General features: G+C 46.2%; 1 protein-coding gene across 3 annotated transcripts in view; it reads right to left on the bottom strand.

Annotated features, from left to right (window-relative positions):
- Window positions 1-13,768, bottom strand: part of FHOD3 (formin homology 2 domain containing 3) — a 470,296-nt gene that overhangs the window by 390,695 nt on the left and 65,833 nt on the right. For all 3 annotated transcript variants that reach the window (XM_047828303.1, XM_047828305.1, XM_047828304.1), the window contains exon 3: window positions 7,513-7,577. In XM_047828303.1, coding sequence (XP_047684259.1) covers window positions 7,513-7,577 — 65 coding nt within the window. The remainder of the gene's footprint in view (window positions 1-7,512; window positions 7,578-13,768) is intronic.

The raw sequence follows: 13,768 nt of genomic DNA, 5'->3' as shown, positions 1-13,768 counted from the left end.
TTATCTCCTTTGAATTAGATCTTGAACCGGCTGCATGTTTTGACTCAACGCTAATGTTTTCCATGTGTTTTTATTCCCAAATTAAAATACTTCCCATTTGGTATTTCTAGCGCAATAGCAATCAGTAAAACATGCCCAGAATCCCCACCCAAGAATCCATTTTCTCCAAGTCCCTCAGCAAGACCCGAAAAACATAGGTGCCCACCCAATCCTTGAAGAACCTCCACGTAACAAGGTATCTGCAAGCCATCCGACCTGCTACCAAAATCTCTAGTAACCAGACAAATCACTTTGTTTCCTGACATGCTTTTGCTGTTCCATGAGCAAAAATGAAGCGGTTTCTTCACGGGGAGAGCCACAGGTGCAGAGAGCTCGCCACCAGAGGCTGAATTACATCCCCCAGGCAGCTCAGAGCCGGAAGTAAAAAGCGTCTGTAGCAACACTCTAGAACTTGTTCAAAAGCATGGTGGTTTCCTTCTCAGGGGTTGTTTTTCTGGATAAAACTAAAGGTTCTGCTGGACAGCAACTTTGGAATCTAGCTGACAAGTTTGAACCATATGCTGGCTTGTAACATCTGTTACAGGTCTCCCCACTACTATGACTCCATTCTCCCGAGTCAATTTCTGCCAAAATTTCATGTTCCTTGTCAAGGATGTAAGCCATTATTAGGACAGTGCAAAGTAAACATCGATAATGGTTCTAAGGCAATGCTCAAATTTTATACAACAAACTAGGGATCTTCAGAGATCAAAGGTGACAAAGAAGCCATGAATAATTTAAAGAAAGTCAAAAGGGGAGAGTAAGGACACAAATGTGACCTTAAGAGACCTTGTGTAGGTGCTTTTCTTTCTTGTGGGTCAATCCACATTTGCTCAGATTTCCTTCCTCTTAATTCCCATAGCTGACCTGAGTTTCCAGCTGGATCTAGAAGGTTCCCAGGCGAATTCTCTCATAGGTGCATCTCCTTTTTTTTATTCACCCCCTGTATTTATGTTTACCGGCATGTCCGTCAGTAGAGTTATTCTTTAAGTTCATTCTCTACATGTTTTTAGTTTGGGGCGACAAACCATTCCTGACTTCTCTGTGTACTGTCCACATCTTTATGTAGATAGATTTGACAGAACTGAATGGCTAGGAGTATTTAAACACCAGACCCTGGGGCAGTTTAACTACCTAATGGAACATTCCACATCCTACCTCTAACCTTTCTCCCTTGGGGGAGAGGGGTATGGGCACATCTGTCAATCACTGGCCATACGGCACCTTAGCAGTAGCCACCCACAGAGTGAAGAGTCTGACAAGCTGACTTCTCCCAGCCCAGACCCAATGGCCTTCTAGACTCACGAGCATTCTGTGGGGTCTGCACCTGGGGGCTGAAGTAGATTAATAGGAACCAGATGATGGGAGGTATTTATCTGATTAGCCCAGAGGGACCATTTTTACCCAGATAACAGAACTCTGGGTAACAGCAGGTCACAGACCTGATGGGGTGTAAAAGGGAGATTTAAAAAGATTTATAAGCACCAAAAGTCTCCTGTAGCAAAGAGAGACTCAGGATTTCAAATCTGAGCACAATTTGTGCCAAGGCAGTGGCTAGTCACTTGGGGATCCCAGAAAGAAGGCTGGGATGGGAGGGGCACCTGGGTGGCTCAGCTGGTTAAGCATCTGACTCCTGGTTTCAGCTCAGGTCATGATCTCAAGGTTTCCTGAGTTCAAGCCCCATGTAGGACTCTGAACTAGCAGCATGGAGCCTTCTTGGGATTCCCTGTCTCCCTCTTTCTCTGCCTCTCCCCAAATAAACTTTAAAAAAAGAAGAAGAAGAAGGCTGGGATGGGAGATGGGCTCCAGGATTTCTGGACAACCAGTGGATCCCTACATCGAAGGACAGGAAATGTGACCCACTGTCCCTAACCCCACAAGGGAAGACTATGACCAGGAAACTAGAAGCCTAGCCACTGTGACATCCACAAACAGGGCAGGAGGAAACCTCTGCCAAGGCCACAGAGTAAAGGTAAGAGCAGAATCTGGCACCTGGGAGGACATAGGACTAAGTCAGCAAGAATCCCAGGCCCAAGACTTGAAGTCAGACACATCAGGGCAGGGGGGCCAAAAGGAGAAAGAACGGCTGGGGTGGGGGGCTGCTTCTGGTCAGAGCGCAACCTATTTTACAGTTTTCCCAGTCACCCATCAGGCCTTGGGGACCTGCCACCTATAACAACATGGGGCCAGCAACACCTACACGGACAGAGGGTCAGCACATCCAAGCTAGAAGGGCTCCACATCCACTGCACAAGCCTCAGGTGTCTCAGCACCCACCGTACTAAGGGGCACCTCATCTTTACTAGCTAATATACAAATACCACCAGGTGTTAAGCCCAAGAGGATCCAAAAGGCATTTTGAGGTTTGCAGAAGGAAATGTAGTTTTCATGGGAATTCCAGAATCAAGAGGCAGTGAGGACCACATTGGAATCCAATTAACAGTCCAAACCCAGTGTCCTCTAACAGCCCACCTGAGGAGCAAGTGCAACATCAAAAAAGCAGCTGTAGGGAGGCCTCCGTGCAGGCCCAGGAGGGCTGGGCCACATAAAACCCCAGCTCAAACTTTACAAGCCACTCAGAAGCGGGCAAGTGGTACTCTGCCTGGTCAGAAAGCTCAGCAAGTGGGGAGAGAATAGGAGCCACGCTCATTCACAGGCTAAACAAGGCAGAGCCTGAGAAAAGGATTAGAGAACAAAAAGGGGGGTGGTCAGGGATCATGGGTAGAGTTCCCCTCTCTAACTTCTAAACACAGAACCCATACTGTAGCCAGAGAAGATTCAGACCCTAGGCAGAACCTGTAGCTCACCGGGAGCCCCTGAGCCGTCAGGCACACCACACAGACTCTCACACCACCTCCATCACTACCAAAGCCAGCCCTGATCCAAGACCTTTAACCAGCAAGGCGGCACACAGCTACAGGAACCTTCTCAACACCGTGCCCCAGGGAGCAGCCCCCTCTCAAACAGCTAGCACCTGAGCTGAATCCCCTCAGTCACTCCTGCTCTAGAAGATTCTTCTTGAAATGCTGCCCACTCCATTTGTCATTAGCCCCATTGCTGGAACAGCACAGCACGAAGCACAGAGCCGGAGGACTCCACTCCGGAGAGGAAAAGGCCTGGCAAATGCTATATGGAAGCCTCATTCTGTTGTCTATGTTGCTGGAAATGGACTACTTTTTCATCCATGGATGAAGCAGCCTTCTCCAAATGTGCTTTTCTCGCCTCTACAAATGTCCTCTCTCAGTGATTTGACCTTTTACGAGCAAGGAGACTAACCTCATGGAGAGATTAGCCACTTCAGCTACCTCGCCAGTTTCTGCCTTCCTCACCTCTATCTTCATGGGCAGACCTCATCATCTGCTAGGTTTTGGGGAAACCCCTCTAAAGGCTCTAAAAATCCTTTGTACCCAGGTTGTTCTTCACAACTACAATCAGAAATTATACTTTGACATCTTAAGCCAATGTATCCTTTTAATTCAATGCTGGATATCTCAAAGTGTCCACCTTACAGGTTGCAGACCATCACTTGACAGGGTTTACTTATTCTCTCAATGACAAGACAGGGTCTGGTCCAGAAAACTGAAGCAGAAGTTTTAAGCCCAACAAAATGCTTTTGAAGTAAGCCAGTAGAAAACCCTCAGAAAACACCTTTAGAATCCTAAGGATTTCAAACCCTTTTTGTTTTTCAATCCTCAATTCCATTTATTATCCCTACAATTATTCTGCACCTTTTCTCTTCAAGAGGAGATTGAGTCATCAGAGCCAGCTGGCCTTCTGAACATTTTTCTGGTGTCTGGAAATAAGATCACTTGCAGGGACCAACTAATTTATTTTCTCTAGCTAACCTCATAAAAATGCAGACCTTAATGCCAATCAGGTTTTTTTTTCTCCATCTGTATCTAAGTTCATGCCTACAACAGGACCATCGGTTTAAGGGATGGAAGCTAGTCATGCATCGTTTGCTGCAACATTTCATCAAGTGGTCATACCCAAAATGTACAAAGAAATAAGAATGAGAGTGGAGAAGAGAAAGAGGTACAAATAGCTTAAGGGTCTCTCTCCACACCGAAATCCCATTCCAACTTCCTGCTTCAGCACTGCTGCGCTATCAGAAAAGGCCTCTGTTGGCTGCCAGCCATGACCTTCAAAGCAGCGTCCAGTGGCCTTTACTTTTTGGGAGATTGGCTCAGTTGCTGACCACAAAGGCTCCACGCCACTCTTGTCCCAACTGGGTACAGAGTTCCAAAGTTAACACTGGAGAATTCCAACGGCAGGTCACCTCCAATTCATCAACATGCAGTCCTGGATTCTAAACATTTCTATACTTAATAGGAAGTAAGAGGATTGTAGGGTGTAAAAAACGTTTTGGAGAAATTTACTTGATAGCATTTTAAACCCGAGCCCAAACCGATCCTGGATCCTTCCAGCCCAATCGTGTAGCGGGAAAGGGGTCGTTGGGGAAGTGGCATATGGTGCCAGGCCTAAGAACAGTCATTGTCTGATGTCTGTAATAGCTTAACCATGGCTTATATGGCAAGGATGGAAACCATCTGGAAAAGAAACAAGGACTCAACCAACTGTTATGAAAAAGGTTTTCCCCCCACTTGTCATGTTTTCTTTTTCTCCTTTTAACTGAAGATTGTTCCAGGTTTGGTTTATCCATCCCAAAGAAATCTCATCTAATATTGCCATTTGGAAAGGAAAAGAATATGTCACAATGGGGGTTGGTATTTCATACACATCACACATACATTCCATTTTCTATACATAACCAAAGGATAATATTTAGTGCTGTTACAATAAATCTATTCCAGATCTTGCCAATAATAGGAAACGGAACAAGAAAGGGTTTTTTGTTGTTTTTTTTTTTTTAATACAAAGGAAAAGCTTTGACTCTTGGGTACCCATGTTAAGTTATACAGTCAAGCCCTCCCATCTGACACAATTGGGGCTGAGGTAATGAGTGGTGAGAACTAACTAAAGCACAAACTCTTTTTAAGGTAACAAATACCTTAAAACTTTATTTAATCTGCAGCTATCGAAATTGACCATCCCGGTTTGCCTGTTTTGAGATACGGCACGGTAAGGGTGTACACTTTCACACCCAAGCTATGGGTGTGAAAAGGTCATTTCAAGCTATGACCTTTCTTTGACTAAGAGTCTACTAACTAGAATTATCCGTGGACCTTCTGTCATGAACTCCTCCAATGATGTGGCCTGGGATTTCCAATCCCCGTTTCTGTGAAATCGAGCAAGAACGGAGATACTTGTGAAGACTAGAGCCCTTCCGGATTTTTTCCCATGTTCCCCAACTCTTTATAGATGTCCCAAACCCACCTATGTTGATGAATGCTTTGATAGTAACTAGTTTTGAATCTTGTCCAAACTATTCCATGTATTTTGAAAGCAGTGATTTTTATACTCCTGTTTAATCCGTTTATAAGATATTCACCTACTATTTCATTCCATTACTTAAGTCCAATAGCAAGCGCAATTGGCATAAGGAGGCTGGGGAACAAACACACCGATCCTGTCAGCACCTGGTTCAAGCACTCCAGCAGGAAAGCATGTGTGTCTTGGGAGAGCCCTGGACCAGCTGCTGGTGCTCGGTGTGCTATGGGGATAAGCTATGTGTTTTACATGCCACATGTATTACATGAGACTGTAGAATACCCAGGTTAATGCAAGTCAATAACATAGCTGTTTAAAAAACTGTACTTGAGGGGCGCCTGGGTGGCGCAGTCGGTTAAGCGTCCGACTTCAGCCAGGTCACGATCTCGCGGTCCGTGAGTTCGAGCCCCGCGTCAGGCTCTGGGCTGATGGCTCAGAGCCTGGAGCCTGTTTCTGATTCTGTGTCTCCCTCTCTCTCTGCCCCTCCCCCGTTCATGCTCTGTCTCTCTCTGTCCCCCCAAAAAATAAAATAAACGTTGAAAAAAAAAAAAAAAAAACTGTACTTGAAATATTTATATTCCAAAAAAAGTGCATTTACCTAACAGGAATTAGTTCATTAGGATTCTGATCTAGCCTATTTTAGTGTTCATTTGCTTTGCCCTGCCTACTCTCATGGGAAATACCAATTCATATTCCTGTCCCCTATCTCTACTGGTTATCAGCTATACTTCAATATTTCACTTCAATGGTATTCAGCACCTTATATATTGGAATTTGTTCTAGATCTCGATTTGGGGGAAGGTGGGGTCATGCCAAGTCCTAGGTCACAGACCTTTTCATCAGGTAGATTTATATATAACGGGAAAAAGTGTCAAGCAGGTGATAATGCTAATGATTAAATATATATTGCCTATTTCTACAGTACAGAGTTCACGGTCACTCAGTGCTACAGGCAGCTGACACGTCAACAGCCACTACTGAGGCTCCTACAGACCTCACTGTTTCCAACATGATCAGGAACCCTCCCACCCCTGAGGTGTAGGAGGTCTGCTATACAATTAATTACTCGCTGGCCACAAAAGTTGTCACCGGAGACCCTAACCTCCTTGCACACCTAATACCAGATGACTTTAAATTACACAGTTGCCCTCTACCTTCATCCCCTCCCTCCTTCCATCCCTGGTTCTCCAACAAGGAAACAGGGAGGAAGTGAAGGGACCAGAAACCATCCCTTCCACTCCACTCAGTTACCACATCCTAGGTATAGACTGGGCCTCTAGAAGATGACTTATGCTCTCTTAATTAGTGTCCTGAATTAAGACCACAACCTGAATAAAAGCAAAACTATTCAAACATGGAAAATTTCTACATATAAGATAATTTATAGTTTTTTTTCTTCTCTTTATGTTACTAGATACTTGCCTCAACTTGACCCGATGCCAGGAGGAAATCAGGCCCCGGTTTTAGATACCTTTCACATAAAAATTGTCTACGTCACATAAGTAACTGCTTTCGTTGCCATTCAACCCACATGTATAGATGGGGAAAACAACAGGTACAGGAAAATGGCTGCAGGAATGGCCCCAGTAGGGTTCTGGTATGATCACTGGCAAACCATTCTGAACCACAAGTACATCCACTTGACACGATATTGCTTTCGATCTACAGACGCCCCATCCTACACTGACCTGAGATTTCCCTGTCACCTGAGCATAGCCTGGAGGCTCAGCCCCCACTTCTTCACAGCGAGCTTCACGGAGCCACCAGAAGGCATGTGAATATCACCTCAATTGGCTGGAGGTTCACACTAACACAACCCCATCAAGAATCTCATCAACAATCTGTCTTACCTCAAGCTCTGCTGACTAACCAAAAAGCAAAGGAAGTTGCAATAAAACAGGGCTTCAAAAACTATTGCCAAAAATGACTTCACTAAACTAATCACCTGTGGTAAGGACTAACCCCAATGAATAGCATACTCCCAAGTATTTTATTGGGATTAACATTTAGATGACATTTCTTATGACACATTTAATCACTCGAGGGCCAATGGCAAGTTCCCCTTCTGCACCTGTCACTCACCAATGCAGGCATGGACCCTCACGGACAGCTGTGTCCTCAGGACGATGCTGTGCTTTTTGCCCCGCCTAATGGAGACAGGAGACAAAATATACATGGGTATCAGAGCAGTCACCAAAAAGACACATACATGCTATCACTCAGCTTTAAGGTTCTGGCACACCCACCTCAAAGAGATTCTAGATCAGCAGGGACCTGTACAGAACAAGAATTTATCCAGAAATAACATGTCACAGGGCTTTCCAGAAAATAAAACAATCCGGTTTGATTCTGTTGGATGGGCACCCAGCTTTTATTACCAAACCTGGTCAACTCATCCCGTCCACATAGTCTGCACATACCCATGCTGGGACAATTTTAAGATCTGTGCCCAAGTGAAACCCCTGGAATAGGACAACACAAACCTGCTTGATCATTCCCCTGACCACGATTACATTTTTGGATATAGAAGAAGGACATACACAGTGGAGTCACCACAAAGAGCTGGCTTGCTGTCCATCAGGGCAATCCTGTTACAGCTTTTACTCTTCGCTCACAGGAAGGCGGGAGTCTACCCAGTAGCTTACAGGCTATTTATTCTCAGGAATGCCAATTTACGCCATGCTTTGTCTCACCTCCTCCTCTTTCTCACTTCAGGGAAGCAACCAGGATGGCCCTGTGCCCCAACTCTGCTCCCGGGGTCGGGGGGTGGGGGGTGGGAGTGGGGGGTCCTCCCACCCTGAGCTGAGGACTAAACCACATAGCAGTTAAGCAGATATATGGGAGAAAAGAGCAGACCTGTCTACCTAAGGGTAGCAAAGGCTTTGAGATTTGGACAAAGTGGGGAGCCGGTGGACAAAGATAAAATGGAGCCAGCCAACCAGCACAGTAGCAGATAACCTGCTGGCTCTCGAAGCTGCTGAACCCCCTGCCATCCCTCTTCTGGCAGCTCCTTTATCCCCATCAGGGCTTCCCCTACAGCACAGTCTGACAGTGCTTTCCTGCTTCCTGCACTTGTGGCTGTGTTGGAAGGAAGGGAACCAATCTGACCAAGGCACATGGTTAATATCGTGGTTATAAATTCACAATCACTGAAACAGTATATTTTATTCTCGAGACCAGGTAAGAGGACAAAGAAGTACGGTTTTTAAAATGGTTTCTTTCAAAGGAGAAAGGAAAACCCCTTGCATAGTCCTGCAAGAGGAGGCAGTAGCCTCCACCCCAGCAGCTGCTCGTAAGCACAAGACCTACATTTATGGTCCCTTCAGATCCCTCCTTTCTACTTTGTGTTCATCTGATGCTTTCACATTTGCCATGTGCAAGGCACTGGGCTCAAGGAGCTTGTAACAAATACACAACACTTGACCCATCTTCACAAGGTTGGATTCCTATCAACCCAGACTTCAAGACTTTCTACACACACACACACACACACACACACACACACACACCCCCTTTTCCTCTTGACCATCTAGATGTTGACACTCCCTCAGTTCTTGTGATCATACTAGAAAGTCCTAAGTACATGGAACAGAATGAGGGAGAAGACTTCAGTGTGTTCTGGGAAAAGGCAACAGGAAAGGGGTTCCGGGACAGTGGGGTAGGGAGCAACCACCAAGTGTGTAGTTTCACCCAGAGATGGGCAGAAGCCATGCTTGGAACAATGACCAGAGAATCAAAGAGTGAAGGCCAGACACTAATTATGAGTAATAGCCAACCCTAAGTCCACAGATCTGGAAGATTTTCTGTAACGCATGTTATCAGGAGTTATGAGTCAATAAATAAAGCATGGAGACAAAGTACATGCTTTAGATGCCCAGATGTGGAGGGAAAGTAGGGAATGGCCGGGTAAAATATTTCAGAAAACCTCAGGTTCTGGAAAAGTTCAGAAGGGCCAATTGATAGCCCTGCTTTTATCTTTAAACAATGACAAAAATCCAATGTTGAGGAAGTGCTTGTTTTCCCACAGAACTCTCGGTCCCACAGTAGGCATGCGGTATGGTTGCTCTGGGATTCCAGGCACTTGCACGCAAACAAGGACGGTCTTCCTGAGGAAGCGATGGCAGGCACACCATACTGGAGGGGTCCTCTTTTCTGTGCTTGTACATTGAGAAAGCAAGAAATCGGCTTGGTTATGCTAAACCCTAAGGGAATTTATAAGGCCACAGAACAGGGGTGTCTGGGCGGCTCAGTCGGTTAAGTGTCTGACTCATGGTTGCCACTCAGATCATGACCTCACCACTCAGGCCATGACCCTGTGGTTCAGGAGTTCAAGCCCCACATCGGGCTCTGCACTGACAGTGCAGAGCCTGCTTGGGGTTCTCCCTGTCCCCTCCACAGTGCCCCCCACTAAATCTTAAAAATGACCACAGAAAAAAGGCCTGTTTCATAGTTTAGCACTTACAGTTCCTCTGCTTCAACATTCTACCTCCTTCCCCGCCTACCCCCATACACAAAATCCTCAGTGAAAGAAACCTGTGTGGAATTGGGGGCCACGGGCAGCAGCAGTCCCCTGAGACAAAGGAGGCTCCAAATCCCAGGAATTCCTAGCACAGAAGAGGACTAGCCTAGGCAGAGGGAAGTGGTGATCATGCAGGCAGGTCCACAGAAGGTGTCCTTCACCTCCCACCCCACCCCCCATTTCTCCCACCTTTGATGTGGGTGTCATGGCTATGCCCACTCTGCAGATGAAGAAAGTAAAGCTTAGAGAAAGGGGATCAACCGCATCAGGTCACATGGCTGGTGGAACAGACCCAGGCTGAAAGCAGGACGACTCCAGAGTCACCTGCACCATCCTGCCCTTTGCTGCAGGGTCACCTCACTAGGTAACCTTCCCCAGGGCTTACAAAGGGTCAAGAGAGGCATTCTTAGAGACTGGCTTAACCTCAAGGCTAAGAACCTAACAAAAAAGCACACGCATTAAAAAATTACAATGCAGGGACACCTGGGTGATTCAGTCAGTGAAGCATCCGACTCTTGATCTCAGCTCAGCTCATGATCTCACGGTTTGCAATATCAAGCCCCGCGTCAGGCTCTGCGCTGACAGAATGGAGCCTGCTTGGGGTTCTCAAAATAAGCATTTAAAAAATAATAAATGGGGGAAGAGAGGTTTTAAAAAATTATGATGCAAATGAAGAAAATATTGGCTAACCAAATCAGGTTTATTCGAAGAATTCAAGAATTACAGCAAGTTTCAGGTTTTATTTAGAGATGTATCAAAGATTGGGGCACCTGGGTGGCTCAGTCGGTTAAGCGTCCGACTTCAGCTCAGGTCACGATCTCACGGTTAGTGAGTTCGAGCCCAGCGTGGGGCTCTGCACTGACAGCTCAGAGCCTGGAGCCTGCTTCAGATTCTGTGTCTCCCTCTCTCTCTGTGCCTCCCCCACTCACATTGGGTCTCTTGAAAATAAATGTCAAAAAAAAAAAATTTTTTTTAAATGTATCAAAGGTCAATGCATGGAGGACACCAATCATAAGGACCCTTTAAATCTGATTACTTCCCTCCCTCCACAGCTTTCTTACTGGACATAATAAAGATTTTTATTTAATATGTGACCCTCTCACTTTCACTGACTCTACAATCTTTTGGCTAATTCTTTTCCGCTTTAGAGAAATAAAAGCTATCTAATTATTTTATCCCCACTTTTTCCAGTAAATATGCCCGCATCTCCTGTTTCACAGCTTAAAACTGAGGAAATTAAATCACAGATATACTTTTCCTCTGCTCCCAATAGGATACTAGGTCAGTTTGGGTTCAGACAATAATCCTAAATTGTTAACATTTATGGAAAGCTTATTATGTGCCAGGCCTGTAACTACCCTCTTTTTAGTTAGACTTCATTTTTAAAGACAAGTTTTAGGTTCACAACTCCCTTCCTCCAAAGGATCACCCCAGCCTCTCTGGTCCTTAACGCTTCTCACCTGGGTACCAGGCCTCTCTTTATGCAGATTTGGTCTTCACAAGATTACTACGAAGTAGGTTACATGGCCATTTTTACAGTGAGGAACTTAAGGCCCAGAAAGGTTAAGCAACCTTGCTGAGGTCACACAGCTAGAAAGTCAAAGAGCTCAGGCTCCTCCCAGCAAGTCTGACCCCAAAGCCTGAACTATCACCTCCCTACATCTGCCTCCCAGATTGATGTTCCTTCATTCCCTTGGTCCACCCATGTTCAAAGGTGTCTACTTTGTGCTGGAGAGCACAGGATATGCCAAGGTAAAAGGTACATCCCGCCTCAAGACAGGTAAAGAGAACTCCTCTCACTTCACAGCAAAGTTACGTGTACAAGGAATGGACACACATCCCGCTGTCCTTTCCCTTCTTCCCAGGGGCCGGGAGGCAGAGGAGAAGGTAAAAGCTGAAGAAACCACTCTGGACACACAGATGGAAGGATTTTGAGGACGTGACAGCTGTTCTACCAGACCTAAGGATGACTGTCTGTTTGAACTCTTAAACAAGAAACAAATTCATCTTACTTTTTTTCCATTTTTTTTTTTTTTTTAAGACAGAGTAGGAGCCCAGGAGAAGGGCAGAGGGAGAGAGACAGAACTTTAAGCAATCTCCATACTCCACATGGAGCCCCAGGCGGGGCTCCACACCACAACCCTGGGATCCTGACCCGAGCCAAAACCAAGTCGGACACTCAACCCACTGAGCCACCCAAGTACCCCCAAACTTATCTTTAAACCTTCCTATTGTGGTTCGAGATCTACCCTAACCACTACATGCTTTCTTGCCTTAATGATGCTAGAAGACGAGCAGCCATATTTGAAGGGTGATCAAATAGGAAAGATGGAAGTCACATCCTAAAGACGGCAAAGTAGAAGGATAAAATAAGTCCGGGCTCCTATGAGCGTCTTGTCATCAACACATCATCCTTCAAATGGCCCTAATTACCCTCGTTTTAATTGGACCTCGTTTTTTTTTTTTAATTTTTTTTTTTCAACGTTTATTTATTTTTGGGACAGAGACAGAGCATGAACGGGGAGGGGCAGAAAGAGAGGGAGACACAGAATCGGAAGCAGGCTCCAGGCTCTGAGCCATCAGCCCAGAGCCTGACGCGGGGCTCGAACTCACAGACCGCAAGATCATGACCTGGCTGAAGTCGGACGCTTAACCGACTGCGCCACCCAGGCGCCCCGGACCTCGTTTTTAAAGAGACGTTTTAGGTTTACAACTCCCTTCCTCCAAGGGATCACCCCAGCCTCCCTGGCCCTTGATGCTTCTCACCTGGGTCCCAGGCCAATGTGTCTCACCTGGCCACCTCATACCTCGAGTATGGCTCGACACAACCTCATTTGCAGGAGCCCTCTCCCTCTCCCCAGATGGCTCCCACCCCAGAACCTTGCTACTTTTCTCAAGTCACTGTTACCCAGCTATTAATGTCATGTAGCCCATTTTACTCATGTTTTGCTGTAATCCGTCAACTAGTACCAGAGCTCTAGATTCACAGCACCCCCCCCCTTCCCACCACATACCCCAAACCACCCCCCAACCCCGCCTTCCTCAGCTATCAGGTTCAGGTACACTAGGTCACAGCGGCCACTTTCCCTGGTACCTGATTGACTTCTGGGAGGGTTCCTTCTTTGTAATTCAGGTCTCTTCTGACGCCCACCCACACCTTAAAGCCCAGAGCCCACCTCAGCTCACCCAGGCCCACCTGATGCCATCTTTGTCCAGGGATGCAATCTGACATTTGAAACTACTTAGAGCCTTTCTACTCCCACAGTCCACTCAGCATAGGAGTTCATTCTCTCCTGTCCGATTTCCTACAGAACTGTCTCCTTCACACAGCCCTGAAGGGCTTTAAAAAGCACCACTGCCCGGGCCAACCACCAAAGTTCCTATTTTATTGGTCTGAAGCTGGGCGGGAAGAAAAACTGTTCAAGTTGCTTAGGTGGTGGCCGTATTCTCCAAGACGGAGAGCCTATGCTATAGGCTTCTGACCAAACATCAGACCCCCTGAGGAGCTCTTGAAGAGGCCAGAATCCCAGGCCCCACACCAAGTCTCCTGCAGTAGGTGCCTAGAAGACAACATTTTAAAATATATATATATATATATATATATATATATATATATATTGTTAAGCTTATTTATCTTGAGAGAAAGGTGTGGGGGCGGGGGGGCAGAGAAAGGGAGAATCCCAATCAGGCTCTATCTACACTGTCAGCAGAGAGTCCAAAGCAGGGCTCAAACTCACGAACCGTGAGATCGTGACCTGAGCCGAAATCAAGAGTCAGATGCGTACCCGACTGAGCCGCCCAGTTGCCTAGAAGTCAGCA

The sequence above is a fragment of the Prionailurus viverrinus genome, chromosome D3 (assembly GCF_022837055.1).
Source record: "Prionailurus viverrinus isolate Anna chromosome D3, UM_Priviv_1.0, whole genome shotgun sequence".
In the NCBI taxonomy this organism is placed as follows: Eukaryota; Metazoa; Chordata; class Mammalia; order Carnivora; family Felidae; genus Prionailurus; species Prionailurus viverrinus.
The sequence above is the reverse complement of the archived record's forward strand: the minus strand, read 5'-3'. Positions and strand labels throughout refer to the sequence as shown.